The sequence below is a fragment of the Oncorhynchus mykiss genome, chromosome 3 (genome assembly GCF_057628025.1).
Source record: "Oncorhynchus mykiss isolate SJ-2025 chromosome 3, ASM5762802v1, whole genome shotgun sequence".
Taxonomy (NCBI): Eukaryota; Metazoa; Chordata; class Actinopteri; order Salmoniformes; family Salmonidae; genus Oncorhynchus; species Oncorhynchus mykiss.
Window position 1 is genome coordinate 92,132,086 of NC_143024.1, and position 20,410 is coordinate 92,152,495.

At 42.0% G+C, this 20,410-nt stretch overlaps 2 protein-coding genes across 5 annotated transcripts; one reads left to right on the top strand and one right to left on the bottom strand.

Annotated features, from left to right (window-relative positions):
• The first annotated feature begins 592 nt into the window (after nt 1-592).
• LOC110520646 (guanylate-binding protein 7) lies at nt 593-17,550 on the top strand. 4 transcript variants are annotated; one of them, XM_036975316.2, is made up of 6 exons: nt 593-1,164; nt 4,959-5,106; nt 7,570-7,815; nt 8,601-8,703; nt 13,273-13,421; nt 15,308-17,550. In XM_036975316.2, exons 2-6 carry the CDS (start codon nt 4,972-4,974, stop codon nt 15,536-15,538), a joined length of 864 nt encoding a protein of 287 aa, XP_036831211.1. In that variant the 5' UTR covers nt 593-1,164; nt 4,959-4,971; the 3' UTR covers nt 15,539-17,550. The 4 variants fall into 4 exon arrangements, with proteins under 4 accessions (XP_036831211.1, XP_036831213.1, XP_036831214.1 ...); XM_036975317.2 differs by having other exon boundaries at nt 625-1,152; XM_036975318.2 differs by lacking the exon at nt 4,959-5,106 and having other exon boundaries at nt 609-1,152.
• On the bottom strand, nt 17,406-20,140 carry LOC110520645 (granzyme B). The gene is made up of 5 exons (XM_021598066.3): nt 19,703-20,140; nt 19,202-19,352; nt 18,928-19,072; nt 18,443-18,703; nt 17,406-18,218 (listed from the first exon to the last, which is right to left on the bottom strand). Exons 1-5 carry the CDS (start codon nt 19,746-19,748, stop codon nt 18,033-18,035), a joined length of 789 nt encoding a protein of 262 aa, XP_021453741.2. The 5' UTR covers nt 19,749-20,140; the 3' UTR covers nt 17,406-18,032.
• Between the last annotated feature and the right edge of the window lie 270 nt (nt 20,141-20,410).

Here is a 20,410-nt window from a genome sequence, read left to right on the forward strand (position 1 = left end):
TTTTTTAATACTTTCAACAAATGTAATTTATGTAATTGTTATCTTAAATATTTGTTTGCTATGTTAGCAAATGGATTGTATGTTTTCTGTGAACATCCCATTTTAACAAGTAAAATAATAACAAATATGACACAATAAAGATGTATTCAGTGTTTACATTTATTTTCCAATTCTAATTGCTAAAAAAAAACATTTGTGTAAAATTGAGAGGACATTAATCCCGGACACTAAGGTATTTTTGTCTACACATGGGTGTCCTTGGGACAATCACATTCCTTGGAATAAGTAAAAGCAGACCCTGGGTCCAAGCATGGGATGCTTCCTGTGGTATCATTGAATAGGACCCGTCCTTAGTGCTTGTCGATATTTGGTCTAAGAGTTTGACTGCCTTTCTGGGAAATTAAAGCGACTATAAGAAAAACCAGTGTGGATGAGCATACAAGGTGTGTGTGCCCTGCTGTAAACTATGTAGACTCAGGGTGTGTGCTATGAATCACTGTTTTAAAAAGTACAGGAACAGATACTAGATTAGATTAGATTACCTTTATTGTCTACTTAGGCAAATAAATACTTTCTTAAGGTCTCAGCACACGGTCAACTCACATAATGCAGTCAGATACAAACAGATACAAACAATTCACAGATTCAGAGAGAGGGTCAAAACAGCAGGTCCAGGGACAGGTAGCATGTCCGGTGAACAGGTCAGGGTTCCATGGCTGCAGACAGAACAGCAGACACTGGATCAGCAGCACAACAAGGTGGCACATCTGGTGAACAGTTCTGGGTTGCCTAGCCGCATTCATGAATAGCAGAAACTGGATCAGCAACACGACCAGGTGGAATGGGAACGTGGACAGCCAGCTACCACCCAGGACACAATCGCGGCCCGTGGAAAAGTATTTTTCGCAGGCCCTCCTACAACCAAATAGAGGATAATCAAGTCTTTATAAAAAAAACTCTTATCAGTTTGGTTTATAGGCTAATGATTTACCTCAACCCTGATCAAATTATCAAACACTTTCACTTTCACTGTATATGCGTTCTATAAAAGCTGCAAGATTTGAGCTGTAGACCACTATTCAAGAAGAGCCTGAAACATCTCAAACGATTCAGCAAGCAACCTGCCTGCCCGAAAGCATCCACTCCTTCAAGGTAATTCTGCATGTAAGTCAATCTCCAGGAGGACTACATCTGTAGCTCTGTCCATTGTATTACTATACCACTGTACCATGCCATTGTATTATAAGAAATTATTGCTCAAGGCCCCACACGGGAGTCTTTCAATGGTGAACACCTTATGCCAGACAAATTAAATTAAATGTTTAAAGAATTTGTGAGCGAGCAAAGAAAAATAGAAAATACATTTAAATTACTATAGTGACTTTAGTTAAACCTAGTCAATATATTTTAGCCTCTTGGGAAGGCTATGTTGGTTTCTAGTTAGAGTTTGAAATACTTGCTATATTAGAAGTTATAGGTTACATGTATGAGGAATATATATGCTGTGGTCAATGGAGGGTGAATAAAAGCCAGGGGCCTGAAGAGTTACAAGGTAAGGGAAAAGGCAATCACACTGATAAGGGTAGATAGCTGTGGATTAGTGATGAAATGGGGGCTGAGGTCAGGTCAGGTCACATGAAGTGGGAAGGAACAGTTTATTACCCACATCACTGAACGTCCTGCCTAGCAACACAGGTGTAATGTTTAGAGAGAAGGAGGAGACTATAAATACTGGTGCTGGTGGGAGCATGTCTTTTGTCTGGACCCCATTGGGTGAATAAACCTGGTTTTAGCTTTTCCTAGTTGTCCGTCAGGTTCTAAATAAACAGAGTAAAAACTAACACCTAAAAGAGGCATCCAACCGGGAACATACTGATTTATTAATCAACGTTGTTTCAACGTTGTTTCAACGTTGTTTCAACAACAACAACAAAAAGCAATGTGATTTTGAATCAATTTGGAAAACTGAAATTTAATAATAATAACTTTTCATTTCAATCAATTGACATGGTTCACATTTTTTGTTGATTTCAGGTTGAATTCACATTAGTCGACAACTCAATCAAATATAAAAATCAAAAACCAGACGTTAAACTGACGTCTTAGACCAGTTGGATAGTTCGGCCGTAATCCAAGAGGATGATAATCTGAAGGATGATGTGCAACTCCATATTGGAAGCTTGAGGACATCATATTTGTTATAATTTAAAATTTTCAAATATTTTTGATGAAAATTGAAGAGTGGCATTTGTTAAACATTTAATAAAATGTGTAAGGCTACAAAAAAATATGCCAGGTGTTCACCATTGAAACCCATGTGAATGAATAAAATATAATGTGACAGACAAGTAGTGACTTATAATCCTTCTAAAAGCTAATTAATTGCTCTTAAAAAATTATAAAAGTTAAGAAATACAATTCGGATTATTGTAACAGCTGCATAATGCGGTAAGATAATTAACATTTATTGAGTAGCTGGCTTCTAATATAAGTTAAACAAATTCCCAACTATATCTCATTCCCAAACATTCAACGAATGCTTGAACATTTGAAAAATGACCATATGGATGTGCTTGCTTGTTGTTGGAGCCGGAGTCGAGAAGCAAGTACGGGGAGTTGAACATAAAGAACAGACATCAAACAGGACAGCTTCAGAACTGGGTACGCAAAGACAAACAAACATTAATCCTAAAGCAGGGGGAACAGACCTGGGGAACAGACAGATATAGACAAACAAACATTAATCCTAAAGCAGGGGGAACAGCCCTGGGGAACAGACAGATATAGACAAACAAACATTAATCCTAAAGCAGGTGGAACAGACCTGGGGAACAGACAGATATAGACAAACAAACATTAATCCTAAAGCAGGGGAACAGACCTGGGGAACAGACAGATATAGACAAACAAACATTAATCCTGAAGCAGGAGGAACAGATCTGGGGAACAGACAGATATAGACAAACAAACATTAATCCTGAAGCAGGAGGAACAGACCTGGGGAACAGACAGATATAGACAAACAAACATTAATCCTGAAGCAGGAGGAACAGATCTGGGGAACAGACAGATATAGACAAACAAACATTACTCCTAAAGCAGGGGGAACAGACCTGGGGAACAGACAGATACAGACAAACAAACATTACTCCTAAAGCAGGGGGAACAGACCTGGGGAACAGACAGATATAGACAAACAAACATTCATCCTGAAGCAGGAGGAACAGACCTGGGGAACAGACAGACATAGGGGAGGTAATGACACAGGTGATTGAGTCCAGGTGAGTCCAATAATCGCTGATGCGTGTGACGGGGGGAAGGCAGAAGTATGTAATGTGCCTTTGAGCGCCAGGTATTTTAGTATTTTATCTGGATCCCGGTTAGCTGTTGCAAAAGCAGCAGCTACTCTTCCTGGGGTTCCACACAGAACACAGAACACAGAACACAGAACACAGAACATGAAACATAATACAAAATGACATAATACAGAACATCATTAGCCTCTTAAGGACATGGAGATGCTAGCGTCTCACCTGGCCAATTGCCGGGGGAAATGCAGAGAGCCAGATTCAAATAAAATTCTATAAAATTCAAACTTTCATTAAATCACACATGTAAGATACTCAATTAAAGCTACACTCGTTGTGAATCCAGCCAACATGTCAGATTTTAAAAATGCTTTTCGGCAAAAGCATAAGAAGCTATTATCTGATAGCATGCACCCATCTGAACCAGTAGTAAACAAAATAACTAGCGTAGCAGGCGCTACACAAAACGCTGAAATAAAATATAAAACATGCATTACCTTTGACGAGCTTCTTTTGTTGGCACTCCAATATGTCCCATAAACATCACAATTGGTCCTTTTTTTCCGATTAATTCCGTCCAAGTATACCCAAAATTTCCATTTATAAAGCACGTTTGATCCAGAAAAAAACAGCTTTCCAAAACACAACGTCACTACAAAACATTTCAAAAGTTGCCTATAAACTTTGCCAAAATATTTCAAACTACTTTTGTAATACAACGTTAGGTATTTTTAAACGTTAATAATCGATCAAATTGTAGACGGGGCAATCTGTATTCAATACAGGAAGTAAACAAACCATGCTCCTTTTTTTCGTCTTGTGCAACTCTCAACAGTGTAACCTTATTCCAGGAAGTGCTTCTTCTTTGTTGCACAAAAGATTAACTTCAACTAAATTCCAAAGACTGGTGACATCCAGTGGAAGTCGTAGGAACTGTAAAATGGTCCCTATAAAATTTCCCTTGGCAAAGACAACAGAGGGAACGGTCAGAGGCAAAAGAGAAAAAAAAATCTGAACAGTTAGTCCTCGGGGATTTGCCTGCTACATAAGTTCTGTTATAGTCACAGACATGATTGAAACAGTTTTAGAAACTTCAGAGTGTTTTCTATCCAAATCTACTATATATGCTTATCATATATTCCTGGCATGAGTAGCAGGAAGTTGAAGTTGGGCATGCTATTTATCCAAAGGTGAAAATGCTGCCCCCTATCCCAAAGAGGCTTTAGACAAGAACAGCTCAAAGACAGAACTACATAGGGAGTGGGAGCAGGTGTGACAGAAAATATCATATTTTTACTCAAGGGTGTATATGAACACATTTTTATGAGATTTAATAGTCCTACAATGGTCAATTCCTTTGTAAAAGTCCATAAAAATGTCAATTGAATTCCAGAAAGTCCAGACAGTTTTGAAATTCAAGTATTCAGGTAATGTTAAAAATCTGAGGTGGGTTGGGCATGTACGTTGCTACAGGTAATCAACTTGGTGGAACTTGAAGGTGCATCTTCAGGATAATGGGCTGGTCTCATGGGAGAAAAAAATATGTTTTAATTGATACGGGTGAGAGATAAATAGCCCATGGTCCTTTAAGAAATGTTATTGTGATTTTTTATAATTATTTGGCTAATTGGCTGCTGTACCATTTCAAAGATACCAGCTCAAAATGAACCCAAGTGTTAGAGAGTTCTGGTTCCAGTCCGGTCCGGCCAAAAAACAGGAGACGCTCCATTCTTCAAGAACTGAGAAAATAAAGGATCTCCGGACTACTGTGATGAGGGAACCAGTGTATCTGATTGAGGTGAGACGTTGGTTTGTTAGGGAGTGAACGTTATTTATATTGAGGGATACCTGGATTATCCTCCACCTGAGGAAAATAAGTTTAAATATATTTCTACCCTGGACCTCCCCCGAGCGTTTGAAAAAACAAACATGTAACCCTCCCAAAATGATAATTAAAACAAAGTAGCAGGGAATATTACATATCTTTTGTAGTAGGCAATCAAGGTTGCAGCCCTGGGGCCGGATTCAAAAAAACACATCTTATTCAGAAATAACTAAAGAAGCTTCTTAAGAAAAACAGTAAGAATGTCATGAGGGTAACAATTGTGATCGCTCCCTTAGACAGGACACCATCTGGACAAACGATTTGTACTTTTAATGTTTAATGTTTAATTAATCTATTGTTTATGTGTTCTATTGTTTATGTGTTCTATTGTTTATGTGTTCTATTGTTTATGTGTTCTATTGTTTATGTGTTCTATTGTTTATGTGTTCTATTGTTTATGTGTTCTATTGTTTATGTGTTCTATTGTATTCCATGTTTGGATATTGAAATGTACAGATCATTTTTCTTTCATATGGAGCAATATTTATTTAAATGTTTAAATCATATATTGAAGATGTAAAGTACCATTTAAGGGTATCATAATAACAAATAATAACATACTTAAATTCAAAGAAAATACATTAAATATATTAAAAGTGTGTCCAATTTAGTATGACAAATAATAAGTATATATATATATATATATATATATATATACAGTGCCTTGCGAAAGTATTCGGCCCCCTTGAACTTTGCGACCTTTTGCCACATTTCAGGCTTCAAACATAAAGATATAAAACTGTATTTTTTTGTGAAGAATCAACAACAAGTGGGACACAATCATGAAGTGGAACGACATTTATTGGATATTTCAAACTTTTTTAACAAATCAAAAACTGAAAAATTGGGCGTGCAAAATTATTCAGCCCCCTTAAGTTAATACTTTGTAGCGCCACCTTTTGCTGCGATTACAGCTGTAAGTCGCTTGGGGTATGTCTCTATCAGTTTTGCACATCGAGAGACTGACATTTTTTCCCATTCCTCCTTGCAAAACAGCTCGAGCTCAGTGAGGTTGGATGGAGAGCATTTGTGAACAGCAGTTTTCAGTTCTTTCCACAGATTCTCGATTGGATTCAGGTCTGGACTATGACTTGGCCATTCTAACACCTGGATATGTTTATTTTGGAACCATTCCATTGTAGATTTTGCTTTATGTTTTGGATCATTGTCTTGTTGGAAGACAAATCTCCGTCCCAGTCTCAGGTCTTTTGCAGACTCCATCAGGTTTTCTTCCAGAATGGTCCTGTATTTGGCTCCATCCATCTTCCCATCAATTTTAACCATCTTCCCTGTCCCTGCTGAAGAAAAGCAGGCCCAAACCATGATGCTGCCACCACCATGTTTGACAGATGGGATGGTGTGTTCAGGGTGATGAGCTGTGTTGCTTTTACGCCAAACATAACGTTTTGCATTGTTGCCAAAAAGTTCAATTTTGGTTTAATCTGACCAAAGCACCTTCTTCCACATGTTTGGTGTGTCTCCCAGGTGGCTTGTGGCAAACTTTAAACAACACTTTTTATGGATATCTTTAAGAAATGGCTTTCTTCTTGCCACTCTTCCATAAAGGCCAGATTTGTGCAATATACGACTGATTGTTGTCCTATGGACAGAGTCTCCCACCTCAGCTGTAGATCTCTGCAGTTCATCCAGAGTGATCATGGGCCTCTTGGCTGCATCTCTGATCAGTCTTCTCCTTGTATGAGCTGAAAGTTTAGAGGGACGGCCAGGTCTTGGTAGATTTGCAGTGGTCTGATACTCCTTCCATTTCAATATTATCGCTTGCACAGTGCTCCTTGGGATGTTTAAAGCTTGGGAAATATTTTTGTATCCAAATCCGGCTTTAAACTTCTTCACAACAGTATCTCAGACCTGCCTGGTGTGTTCCTTGTTCTTCATGATGCTCTCTGCGCTTTTGACGGACCTCTGAGACTATCACAGTGCAGGTGCATTTATACGGAGACTTGATTACACACAGGTGGATTGTAGTATTTATCATCATTAGTCATTTAGGTCAACATTGGATCATTCAGAGATCCTCACTGAACTTCTGGAGAGAGTTTGCTGCACTGAAAGTAAAGGGGCTGAATAATTTTGCACGCCCAATTTTTCAGTTTTTGATTTGTTAAGAAAGTTTGAAATATCCAATAAATGTCGTTCCACTTCATGATTGTGTCCCACTTGTTGTTGATTCTTCACAAAAAAATACAGTTTTATATCTTTATGTTTGAAGCCTGAAATGTGGCAAAAGGTCGCAAAGTTCAAGGGGGCCGAATACTTTCGCAAGGCACTGTATATATATATATAAAATATTGGGATGGCCACAACTCAATATAAATCGTTCAATAAGATGTGCCCCACTCTTTCCGATTTAAAAAGGCGACTCATCAAAGATTGCACAATTCAACCGCCCTCGGTTATGTCCAGTCTGACCCAGCAGTTTCTACAGTGATGATGGAGGAACCAGTGTGTCGGATTAAGAACGACATCGCTCGTGTGTTTGAGCCCCTGGAGGAGGCTTTGAGTCATGGATCCTATATTCACCCAGGGGGTTACAAAGACTTCCATGACAACCTACAGGAGCTAACCAAGCAATACAGAACAGAGAGAGGCAGGGGAGTTATGGTACGTATGAGGACGGGGGGGGACGTGGGGGGGACGGGGGATGGGGGGGACGGGGGTCACGGGGACGGGGACGAGGGGGACGTGCGGGACGTGGGGGCACGGGGACGGGGACCAGACGGGGGGAGTCGGGGGGTACGGGGATGGGGACCAGACGGGGGGGACGGGGTACGGGGGGTACGGGGACCAGACGGGGGGGACAGGGACCAGACGGGGGGGACGGGGACGGGGGTACGGGGGACGGGGACCAGACGGGGGATACGGGGACGGGGACCAGACGGGGGGGACGGGGACGGGGGGGGGGGGGGGCGGGGACGGGGGGGGGGGGGGGGGGGGGCGGGGACGGGGGGTACGGGGACGGGGACCAGACGGGGGGGACGGGGTACGGGGGGTACGGGGACCAGACGGGGGGGACAGGGACCAGACGGGGGGGACGGGGACGGGGGTACGGGGGACGGGGACCAGACGGGGGATACGGGGACGGGGACCAGACGGGGGGGACGGGGGGGGGGGGGGGGGGGGGGCGGGGACGGGGGGTACGGGGGACGGGGGGGGGTACCAGACGGGGGGGAAGGGGGATGCGGGGACGGGGGACGGGGGGGTCGGGACGGGGATGGGACGGGTGGACTAGCATTTAAACACATGTCCATGTTTCATACAATAACCATGTAACTGCTCTTAGGTGTTCTAGTCCTTTTAATAGCTGCTCTGGTGTTATTTGTGTGTGTGTGGGTGTGTGTGTGTGTGTGTGTGTGTGTGTGTGTGCGCGTGTGTGTGTGTGTTTTCAGAGTGAGGAACTATTGAGAGAATATCTGGATGAGAAGGCTAGAGTGGGGAACACTATCCTCTTGGTCGACCAGACTCTCAGCAAACAAGAACACAAAAGTGAAGGTAAAGTCTGTATCATAATTACTCTGCCATTTGAGTTGTGTGATCAGTTCCAAATGGCATAGACTATTAACAATGAAATAATTAAATAATCAATCAATTAACTTACATTTAAAAACAAAAAATTAATTGGGGGGAGCAGGAAATGGAAAACAAAAAAAATATTAAGGCATTGTACATGTTTCCCTTTTTTTATCAAATAACCATTCAAATACATAAATAAAAGTACTACAATAAAAGTCCAAATCAAAGTTTTGGGCTGTGTAACTGAAAATCACAAGAGGCTGCTGAAGGGAGAACGACTCATAATAATGGCCGGAACGGAGCAGGTGGAATGGCATCGAACACCTGGTAACCATGGAAACCATATGTTTGATGCCAGTGTGTTTTCTTCAATGGGACTTGCTTATTATTAACAATTCTCATCAATACTTTCATAAACACAATCAGTGCCATTTCAGGGTCATCCTCAGTCCCTGGGGCGGCAGGTAGCCTAGTGGTTAGAGTGTTGGGCCAGTAACCAAAAGGTTGCTAGATTGAATCCCCGAGCTGACAAGGTAAAAAAGCTGTTGTTCTGCCCCTGAACAAGGCAGGTCACCCACCGTTCCTAGGCTGTCATAGTAAATAAGAATTTCTTCTTAACTGACTTGCGAAGTTAAATAAAATTAAAAACTACACACTTCTTAACTTCATCCACAAATGAGTCCTGATTCAACCCCTTTGTAGGACCTTCGGTAGAACAACAAATGCCAACAAGTTATGATCAACTACAACCTAGTGCCGCTGATAAAGCTTGAAAACAATGTTCAGCCATGATGGTAAAAATATGATCAATACAGGTTGATGTGGTGCTGAACCTATGCTCAGGTTGGTAGTGTCATTACTTGGGTCAGGTTACGTACTGTATTTTGTCCAGAGAAAGACGATTTGTGCTTAGCGGACAATACATTTCCCTATTTTCATCAGATTCCTTATCCAACATTTCACAAATTTCATGAAGATATTTCACATCAGCACTATGTAGCAGCAGCGAGCTAGTTTATGTTTCCAATGCGGTAAATGCACCGACAGAGCTTCTATTTCATTCAAAATGAAGTCCTTGCATTGTTTGGGTGGAATCGATAAAAGACAGTGCTGTGCAGCCGTCCTCATCGACCTGGCCAAGGCTTTTGAATGTCAATCACCTTATTCTTATCGGCAGACTCAACAGCTTTGGTTTCTCAAATGACTGCCTCGCCCGGATCACCAACTACTTCTCAGATAGAGTTAAGTGTGTCAAATTGGAGGGCCTGTTGTCCGGACCTCTGGCAGTCTCTATGGGGGTACCACAGGGTTCAATTCTCAGGCCGACTCTTTTCTCTGTATACATCAATGATGTCGCTCTTGCTGCAGGTGATTCCCTGATCCATCTCTACGCAGACGACACCATTCTGTATACATCTGGCCCTTCTTTGGACACTGTATTAACTAACCTCCAAACAAGTTTCAATGCCATACAACACACATTCTGTGGCCTCCAACTGCTCTTAAACTCCAGTAAAAACAAATGCATGCTTTCATCCGTTCTCTGCAAAGCCTCCTTCACTCACGCCGCCAAACTTACCCTAGTAAAACTGACGATCCTACCGTTCCTCGACTTCGGCGATGTCATTTAAAAAATAGCTTCCGATACTCTACTCAGCAAACTGGATGTAGTCTATCACAGTGCCATCCGTTTTGTTACCAAAGCCCCTTATACCACCCACCACTGCGACCTGTATGCTCTAGTCGACTGGCCCTCGCTACATATTCGTCGCCAGACTCACTGGCTCCAGTTCATTTATAAATCTATGATAGGTAAAGCTCCGCCTTATCTCAGCTCACTGGTCACGATAACAACACCCACCCGTAGCATGCGCTCTAGCAGGTATTTCACACTGGTCATATCCAAAGCCAACACGTACATTGGCCGCCTTTCCTTCCAGTTCTCTGCTGCCAGTGACTGGAAAGAATTGCAAAAATCGCTGAAGCTGGAGTCTTATATTTCATTCTATTTTATCAGCCATCTGAGCAGCTAAACGATCGCTGTAGCTGTACATAGCCCATCTGTAAATAGCCTACCCAATCTACCTCTCATTCCCATATTGTTTTTATTTACCTTTCTGCTCTTTTGCACACCAGCTATATACAGAAAAGAGACAAAATGGAGGCTATATACAGTAAAGAGACAAAATGGAGGCTATGTACAGTAAAGAGACAAAATGGAGGCTATAAACAGAAAAGAGACAATATGGAGGCTATATACAGTAAAGAGACAAAATGGAGGCTATATACAGTAAAGAGACAAAATGGAGGCTATATACAGTAAAGAGACAAAATGGAGGCTATATACAGTAAAGAGACAATATGGAGGTACCAGGTCAATGTGCAGGGGTACCGGTAACAGGTCAATGTGCGGGGGTACAGGTTAGTTGATGTACAGGACATGTAGGTAGGTAGGCTATATACAGGGGGTACCGGTACCAGGTCAATGTGGGGTGGTATAGGTTAGTTGATATACAGTATATGTAGTTAGGTAGGCTATATACAGGGGGTACTGGTACCAGGTCAATGTGGGGGGGTACAGGTTAGTTGATGTACAGTACATGTAGTTAGGTAGGCTACATATAGTGGGTACCGGTACCAGGTCAATGTGCAGGGGTACAGGTACCAGGTCAATGTGCAGGGGTACAGGTACCAGGTCAATGTGGGGAGGTACAGGTACCAGGTCAATGTGGGGGGGTACTGGTACCAGGTCAATGTGCAGGGGTATAGGTACCAGGTCAATGTGGGGGGGTACAGGTACCAGGTCAATGTGGGGGGGTATAGGTACCAGGTCAATGTGGGGGGATACAGGTCAATGTGGGGGGGTACAGGTCAATGTGGGGGGGTACAGGTACCAGGTCAATGTGCAGGGGTACAGGTACCAGGTCAATGTGCAGGGGTACAGGTACCAGGTCAATGTGCAGGGGTACAGGTACCAGGTCAACGTGGGGGGGTACAGGTACCAGGTCAATGTGGGGGGGTACAGGTTAGTCTTTTTGGGTTATTGTGCCACCAACTGAATTTTGCTCGGCCAGGAGTTCCCCTGAAGTAACCCCTCGTGTACATTTTACCAGTAGGTGTATGGTCTGATGAGTCTTCTCAAGGGTTCCCTGGGTACAGGCCAATATCTTTCTGAGCTTCAATTTACCTTTACTGCCTGTTAGAAAGCCTTCGTTGAATTGAAGATGTTTAATGCAGGTAAAAAAAAAAAAAGTTGATGCTATTTTCTAAATCACATTTAAAAAAAACATTCTGAGGATTTGTGCACTCACTGATCATATCTGGGCATCTGGATTGACAAACAGGCTTTCCTACACAAAACATGTTGACTAGTTAGTTAAAAGAAATTGAGAATTAAAATAGGCTTCCTGTACAAGAACAGATCATGCCTTTCATTAAATAGACGAAATAAATAATTCAATCAACATTTATTCCATAATCGACTATGGCAATATGATCTAAACCAGTGGTGCGCAACTCCTCCAGGGCCTGATTGGAGTCACACTTTTCCTCCATCCGTAGCAAACACAGCTGATTAATCAAATTGCATTCTAAACTGAAGATCATGATTAGGTGATGATTGGAGTCAGGTGTGTTAGCTGGGGCAAAACTGTGACACCTATCAGGCCCTCGAGGACTGGTATTGCCCAACCCTGATCTATTTGAATGCAGCTTCCACTGTATTGGAGCCCTTAGACACAGTTTACCATAGAGCACTACGTTTTATTAAGGGCGATAGGTTCAGCACACATCACTGCATTTTGTATCAACATGTAGACTGGCCCTCTTTGAGGTCTTGTAGATCGATGCATTGCACTTTGTTTATGAAGCCCTCTCACATAAACTCCCATCATACCTTACTACATTATTGACGTACAGGCATATGGCTGCCAGACCCGGGAACAGGGATGGCTAACATTGAGACCTTGGTCTCAGTGTGACTTCCCTGTTTAAAAAAATAATACTAATAAAAACAATTTAAAAAAAAACATATACAGCGCAAAGCTGAGAGAGGAAGACTTTCAATTGGGATTTCAATTGCTTCTGCTGAGTGGGACAATGCCTGAGACCCATTGACAAATTTCCCCTGGTAATAACATTGAATCTGTCTCTGTCTCTCTCTCTCTCTCTCTCTCTCTCTCTCTCTCTCTCTCTCTCTCTCTTTCTCTGCCTCCCTCTCTCTCTCTCTCTCTCTCTCTTTCTCTGCCTCCCTCTCTCTCTTCCTCTGTCTCCCTCTCTCTCTGTGTTTCTCTTTCTCTGCCTCCCTCTCTCTCTCTCTCTCTTTCTCTCTGTCTCTCTCTCTCTCTCTCTCTGCCTCCCTCTCTCTCTCTCTCTCCCTCTCTCTCTCTCTCTCTCTCTCTCTCTCTCTCTCTCTCTCTCTTTCTCTCTGTCTCTCTCTCTCTCTGTCTCTCTGTCTCTCTCTCGCTCTGCCTCCCTCTCTCTCTCTCTCTCTCACCCTCTCTCTCTCTCTCTCACCCTCTCTCTCTCTCTCTCTCTATCTCTCTACAGTGGAGAGGGTGAAGAAGGAGGCAGCAGAACAGGCTCGGAGAGCGGCAGAAGAGCAGATTCAGATTCAGCAACAGCTGATGGAAAAGATTGAGAAAGAACGAGAGATCACCAAACAGGAATATAAACAAGTGCTGGAGGCCAGACTTACGGTATGGAATGAAGGAGAGGGAGATTTTTTCTGTTATCCCCTTCATATATCTAAGACAAAAACCTTTACCACCCCATCTTCTTAGCTAACTGGCTAGCCAGTTACAATAGTGACCACAAATTATGACAACGCATTGACTGCAGCCAACAATTATTCATTATAACAGGAAAATGAACATGTTACAAGATAATTATTTACAAGTTACAAGTTGCGTGCCAAATGTATTGGCACACTTGCACTTTTCTAAAATAGTTCCCTATTCTAAAATAAAAAAACTTTTTTGGGGTCATCACATGTTGTTATGTGATTGTCAACATTGAAGAAACAAATGTGTTTTGGGAAACTTAAGTAAAGAATGTCATACTACCTTAGACAGGTAGTATTAATGACTGTGTTAACTATGACCCTGTAGCAGCTCAGACCTTAGACAGGTAGTATTAATGACTGTGTTAACTATGGCCCTGTTGCTGCTCAGACCTTAGACAGGTAGTATTAATGACTGTGTTAACTATGGCCCTGTAGCAGCTCAGACCTTAGACAGGTAGTATTAATGACTGTGTTAACTATGGCCCTGTTGCTGCTCAGACCTTAGACAGGTAGTATTAATGACTGTGTTAACTATGGCCCTGTAGCAGCTCAGACCTTAGACAGGTAGTATTAATGACTGTGTTAACTATGGCCCTGTTGCTGCTCAGACCTTAGACAGGTAGTATTAATGACTGCGTTAACTATGGCCCTGTTGCTGCTCAGACCTTAGACAGGTAGTATTAATGACTGTGTTAACTATGGCCCTGTAGCAGCTCAGACCTTACACAGGTAGTATTAATGACTGTGTTAACTATGGCTCTGTAGCAGCTCAGACCTTAGACAGGTAGTATTAATGACTGTGTTAACTATGGCCCTGTAGCAGCTCAGACCTTAGACAGGTAGTATTAATGACTGTGTTAACTATGGCCCTGTAGCAGCTCAGACCTTAGACAGGTAGTATTAATGACTGTGTTAACTATGACCCTGTAGCAGCTCAGACCTTACACAGGTAATATTAATGACTGTGTTAACTATGGCCCTGTAGCAGCTCAGACCTTAGACAGGTAGTATTAATGACTGTGTTAACTATGGCCCTGTAGCAGCTCAGACCTTAGACAGGTAGTATTAAACAAAATTAGAGCTCCTTGGCTCAATACCGATCAGAACTATACTGACTGATGACCAAATGAAACATTCAATGAATTGAACACCCTCACTACAATCAAACATGGGGGAGGTTTGATGATGCTCTGGGGTTGCTTTGCTGCCTCTGGTATGGGAGCCTTGAAGGTGTGCAAGACATTATGAATTCAGTAGATTATTAAGGTGTTTTGGAGGGCAATGTTCGATCCGCTGTCAAACAAAAAATGGGTCTCCGTTTGAATGTTATGGGTCTTCCAGCAGGACAACAACCGTAACACATTTAGACGTTTCAAATTGTACGGCTCTTTAACTTATTAAACATAACGGTGGTTTTCTTTCTTTGTATTATCTTCTACCCGATTTATTGTGTTTTATTCTACTACATTCCTTTCACATTTCCACAAACTTCAAAGTGTTTCCTTTCAAATGGTACCAAGAATACGCACATCCTTGCTTCAGGGCCTGAGTTACAGGCAGTTAGATTTGGGAATGTCATTTTAGGCGAAAATTGCGGGGGGGAAAAAGGGTCCGATCCTTTAAAGGATTACGATAGAAACACCCAAAAACGTTCAATGTTCAGAATTAAAATAGTATTATTTTTATAAATACTACAATCATGGATTTTGTTTAATAAGATGGTTGAAGCAGGCACACACATTTTCCCTTTAAAATCTATGTTTTCTACTTGTTCATTTTGTTTTCATTATTACATTTCAGGAGCTGAAGGACCTAACGGAAGAAGGCTTTAAGGAAATAGGAGAATACATGGAGAAAAACAAAAACGCCATTCAAAGTAACGATAATCCAACTCCTCAAAATAATGTCTCCAAAATGTTGGATGGAGTTGGGACTATTTGTTCCTTTGTTCCTGGCGTTGGCACTGCGATTGGGGGCGGTCTTATCGCCAGTGCCAAAGCTTTAGACTACGCTTCAGAACTCGTAAAGTAACTGACAGATTTTTATAAAATGTGACCGATTATTAATAAAAATATGAGGGAAATATTTTCCTTTAAAAAATAAAAAAAGGTAATTAGGTTTGTTTTCTGTGTTGGAATGGTGTGGGTCTGTACAGAAACAGAAGGGTGTGAGTGTATACCAGTCATTACATGTATTCATGCAAGTAGACCACTGATTGGCCAGCTTTGCCAATGATGTAGGATGGCATCATTCTCTATGAGGAAATAGAGCACATTTTTTTTAAACTGTATGTTTGAGATACAAAGTTTGACGTTGTTGAAAAATTATATAAAAAACAATTCCGAGTATTGGAAGAGTCAACAACAGTATTTCGGTATGAGGTAAAATAATATGTACGATTTACACTGGACAGTTACTTTAAAGGGGCAACAGCCCAAATGCATACTGTACTTTGTAATGGAAACAAATAAGCGGCACTTGGCTAGCTGAAGGCCAGCTGAAGGCCAGCTGAAGGCCAGCTGAAGGCCAGGCACCTCAGGCTGTTCTTGGCTAGCTGAAGGCCAGCTGAAGGCCAGGCACCTCAGGCTGTTCTTGGCTAGCTGAAGGCCAGCTGAATGCCAGGCACCTCAGGCTGTTCTTGGCTAGCTGAAGGCCAGGCACCTCAGGCTGTTCTTGGCTAGCTGAAGGCCAGGCACCTCAGGCTGTTCTTGGCCAGCTGAAGGCCAGGCACCTCAGGCTGTTCTTGGCTAGCTGAAGGCCAGGCACCTCAGGCTGTTCTTGGCTAGCTGAAGGCCAGGCACCTCAGGCTGTTCTTGGCTAGCTGAAGGCCAGGCACCTCAGGCTGTTCTTGGCTAGCTGAAGGCCAGCTGAAGGCCAGGCACCTCAGGCTGTTCTTGGCTAGCTGAAGGCCAGCTGAAGGCCAAGCACCTCAGGCTGTTCTTGGCTAGCTGAAGGCCAGCTGAAGGCCAGGCACCTCAGGTTGTTCTTGGCCAGCTGAAGGCCAGCTGAAGGCCAGGCACCTCAGGATGTTCTTGGCCAGCTGAAGGCCAGGCACCTCAGGCTGTTCTTGGTTAGCTGAAGGCCAGCTGAAGGCCAAACACCTCAGGCTGTTCTTGGCTAGCTGAAGGCAAGCTGAAGGCCAGGCACCTCAGGCTGTTCTTGGCCAGCTGAAGGCCAGCTGAAGGTCAGGCACCTCAGGCTTTTCTTGGCTACCTGAAGGCCAGGCACCTCAGGCTTTTCTTGGCCAGCTGAAGGCCAGGCACCTCAGGCTGTTCTTGGCTAGCTGAAGGCCAGCTGAAGGCCAGGCACCTCAGGATGTTCTTGGCTAGCTGAAGGCCAGCTGAAGGACAGGCACCACAGGTTGTACTTGGCCAGTTGAAGGTCAGGCACCAAAAGGCTGAAATTACATTTGTGCATCTACCTATCAATAATGAGATATGCTGATACGTGGATCCATAGTATTATTAAAAAGTAACATAAATTCAACTGATGAACGTTGATTGTTATACGATTAAGGGGGAAAACATGACCTTATGAGGGTGGTGCCTGGCCTTAAAGCCACAGTCTAATAAATTCTGTTTGATTTTCCTTTATTCTTCCAGCTTGTCCTTTTCTTTTTAGATTTTTACTGTAAAGTGTATTGCAATTTTAAATAAAGATTGATTTGATTTGATAAACAAACTATGTATAATAATGTTAGCCACAATTTGTTGATTATATCTAATCTTGTAATGATGAGTCGATTATTAACTGTGGAAAAAGACGTTGACAAAGTTTTGCCAAAATGTCTAATGACTTCTAATCGCTTACATTACTTTATGACAAGTAATGTAACCTTATTGTAAAGAGTTACCAACGATGATATCCTTTCAACATGTAAAATACGACACAGTAAAGATTTATCTTTAGAAAAAGTTTGATTTAATAATTAACGTTCTAACTACAGTGAAAAGCAGTGATTTGGGGGCAGCACTGGATAGCTGTGCCGATCTCAATAATACACTGTCAAATGTAAACAAAATAAAAATCTGCTGAGAAATGTATTTCCTGTTTCTTAAGGTATACAACAGACAAGGTGTACTATGCAGAAATAGAGTCATTTGTATTAGAACACAACATGTTAAAATGTATCTATTAATGCATTCTAGAACTGAGTTTTGTGACATTTTGTCAATATCCACGATCACCTCTTCAATCCAGGACGAACAAATTATTGTTAATGTTAACACAGGGGGTACTTAGGATCATCACATGTTGTTGAATTAGTAAGAGCCACAATACCCTTCATTAAGCCTGCACTACGACACTGCACTGAGCCTACACACACACACACACACACACACTCCCTCTCTGTCTGTCTGTCTCTTTCTCTCTGTCTCTCTTTCTCTCTCTAACAACTATGAACGGGTGAAGGTTTAGCTTTATAGAAAACTTGTCCTCTATCCAGGGCATAATGAGAAGTGTATTTGTGCAGGAATAGATACCATTATGTTAGTACACTAGCATCAATGTACTTCCTAGTCCTTTATTCCTGCTTGTTTAAAGACATGTTGGCACCATATCCGTGTAACACCTCTTTAATCCAGGGCATGAAGAAAGGGATTTTCATGAACACATGAGGATATCGGGAATCATCACATCTCTCAGCATAATTAAAAGCAACGATACCCCGTGCCTTGTTGTTACAAATAAGAGGTCCCCCTGAATCTCCCTGGAACACAGAACAACAGGAATTAGAGAAGAGACATACAGAAGTGAGATTGTGAAAGGAGAATAAGTGAACACTTCCAAGTCTGTTTTAGTGTTTCAGTACAGTAATGTTACAGATAAATAAACACTGCTTATCTGATCAACTAAAACCTGTACTGGTTGTCCTCTACAGCATGTTGTTTCTACCATTACTATAATCATTTGATCCAAATTTAATTTAGTTACCTGACAAAATCCTTTCCCTCCGGTAGTACGAGTGCACATCATTTGTTTTTTGTCAAAGTAATTTTCCCACACCTTCTTGCATTCAGAGTCATCCTCCACCGTCACCGCCACTTCCATCAAAACGCCAGAACCCTGGTTGTTGTTCGAGTTAGTCTTGCCCCAACCAGCTACGGAGCATTTGGGGGATGCTGGGATATGTTCATCCTCTTTTGGGAGTCCAATGACCTTCACATACTCGGTTAGACGAGCTGTGGTCCTTAACTATAAGAGGAAATAAAATAAAATAAAATTAGATAAAATTATTATATTCTATTTGTATAATTCAGAATAAACCTTGAATAAAACTGTATAAATATTCATGTCAGTGAAGATAATCAGTATTAATTGAATGCATTTCTTATAAGGCCCTGCATTCAATTAAAGTTCACACTAAATAAGTACTACATACTGTAGAAAGGAGACATTAGGGGTGTCTTGAAGATTACCTTCAGTAGCATGACGTCATAACTGATCTGCGTTGCATTCTCATGTAATGGATGCCGATGGTAATGGGACACCTGAATCTTCTGACAACTCTTCTTCCACCTCTTTAAGTCGTGGGCTCCAAGCACCACCGTTAAAGGATAAGCACTAACAGAAAATCAAAACGGGTCGCAAGACATAGAATGAAATAGAAGAATTCCTCAAGAGACGTAACAAGATGCAACAAAACAAATTGCTTCTGGATTCATTTGTTGTCTACGACAAAGAAAGACTCACTTCCTTAAGCAGTGTGCTGAAGTCAGGACAAAGTCATCCCGGATGAGCATTCCTCCACAAACATGGTATCCTCTGTGTTGCAGAGAGACCATATAGGGCCTTGAGTGGGGCTTAGCTATCTTACCACCCACAATACCACTCTCAGAGGCTCCTTGGAAGGAGGAGGAAAGAGGATACCATGTTAACTATGTCTTCTGGGACACACAAGGAGCAAAACAACAACAACATCATTTGTGTTCAATTTGGTTAACAATTAGCTACCTCCTTTACTGTCTGCTACCAAGTGATTATTTTAGGGAATAATCAGCTGTACCTTATTTACTAGCTAGTTCTTATATAGAGAATAATCAGCTATACCTTGTTTACTAGCTGGTTCTTATATAGAGAATAATCAGCTATACCTTCTTTACTAGCTGGTTCTTGTATAGAGAATAATCAGCTATTCCTTCTTTACTCACTGGGTCTTCGTAGATATATAATGTATAGAATAGATCAACTCACCAGCAGAGGAAAGGAGTTGGAGGAGGACGAGGAGGTTCAGGTACATGGTGGTAGACTGGCAGAGATCTAGATGATTTGAGAGACTGCAGGTTTCTCCTCTCTATATAAACCACATTTTAAAACCGCCCCTTCCCCCTTTCCCCTCTCCATACCCCCCACATACACTCATTCATACTGAAAGTGAAAGCTGAGGTAAGGTGAGATGGAGTGGAAATATCACACATTTTTAAGTTGGTTGCCTCAGATGCTCCATACAAAAAAAACACCTTTTAAAATACAGTACATCATCCGTATGTCTCTTTAGAATGTCATTCATGTCCCTAACCTGTCAGGACCGCAACAGGAACAGGAACATTAGAAATGCTTCTCTTACTATACAATTTAACCAATAATTACCTTGCTTACTACCTCACTGAGCACTTTGTAGTTGTAAATCCCAGGTTACACAGCTGTAACACACGATGGGGTATGGTGTGGGCAGGGATTTTTCCTACAACCAATCATGTGATTCAATTTTTCTTTCGAACCAATCAGGTGAGGTGTTGTCTCTCTATACATAGGCCTACCTCCTTTCCAACCCCCCACCTTCCTCCTTCCACAAAGCCTCCCTTCACACACACACACACACACACACACACAGTGAAAGGGGGCTGGTGGTTTTAGCAGATTATTCATACTGAAAGTGAAAGCTGAGGTAAAAGTAGATGG

Bases quoted from the DNA above. Each gene is read 5' to 3' on its own strand.
- LOC110520646 (XM_036975316.2), top strand. From the start codon at position 4,972: ATGAACCCAAGTGTTAGAGAGTTCTGGTTCCAGTCCGGTCCGGCCAAA. The intron at 8,704-13,272 runs GTAAAGTCTGTA...ATCTCTCTACAG, and splicing joins ACAAGAACACAAAAGTGAAG to TGGAGAGGGTGAAGAAGGAG. The intron at 13,422-15,307 runs GTATGGAATGAA...ATTACATTTCAG, and splicing joins TGCTGGAGGCCAGACTTACG to GAGCTGAAGGACCTAACGGA.
- LOC110520645 (XM_021598066.3), bottom strand. From the start codon at position 19,748: ATGTACCTGAACCTCCTCGTCCTCCTCCAACTCCTTTCCTCTGCTG. The intron at 19,353-19,702 runs GTGAGTTGATCT...CCTCCTTCCAAG, and splicing joins CCAACTCCTTTCCTCTGCTG to GAGCCTCTGAGAGTGGTATT. The intron at 18,219-18,442 runs GTAACTAAATTA...TCTGTGTTCCAG, and splicing joins GAGGGAAAGGATTTTGTCAG to GGAGATTCAGGGGGACCTCT.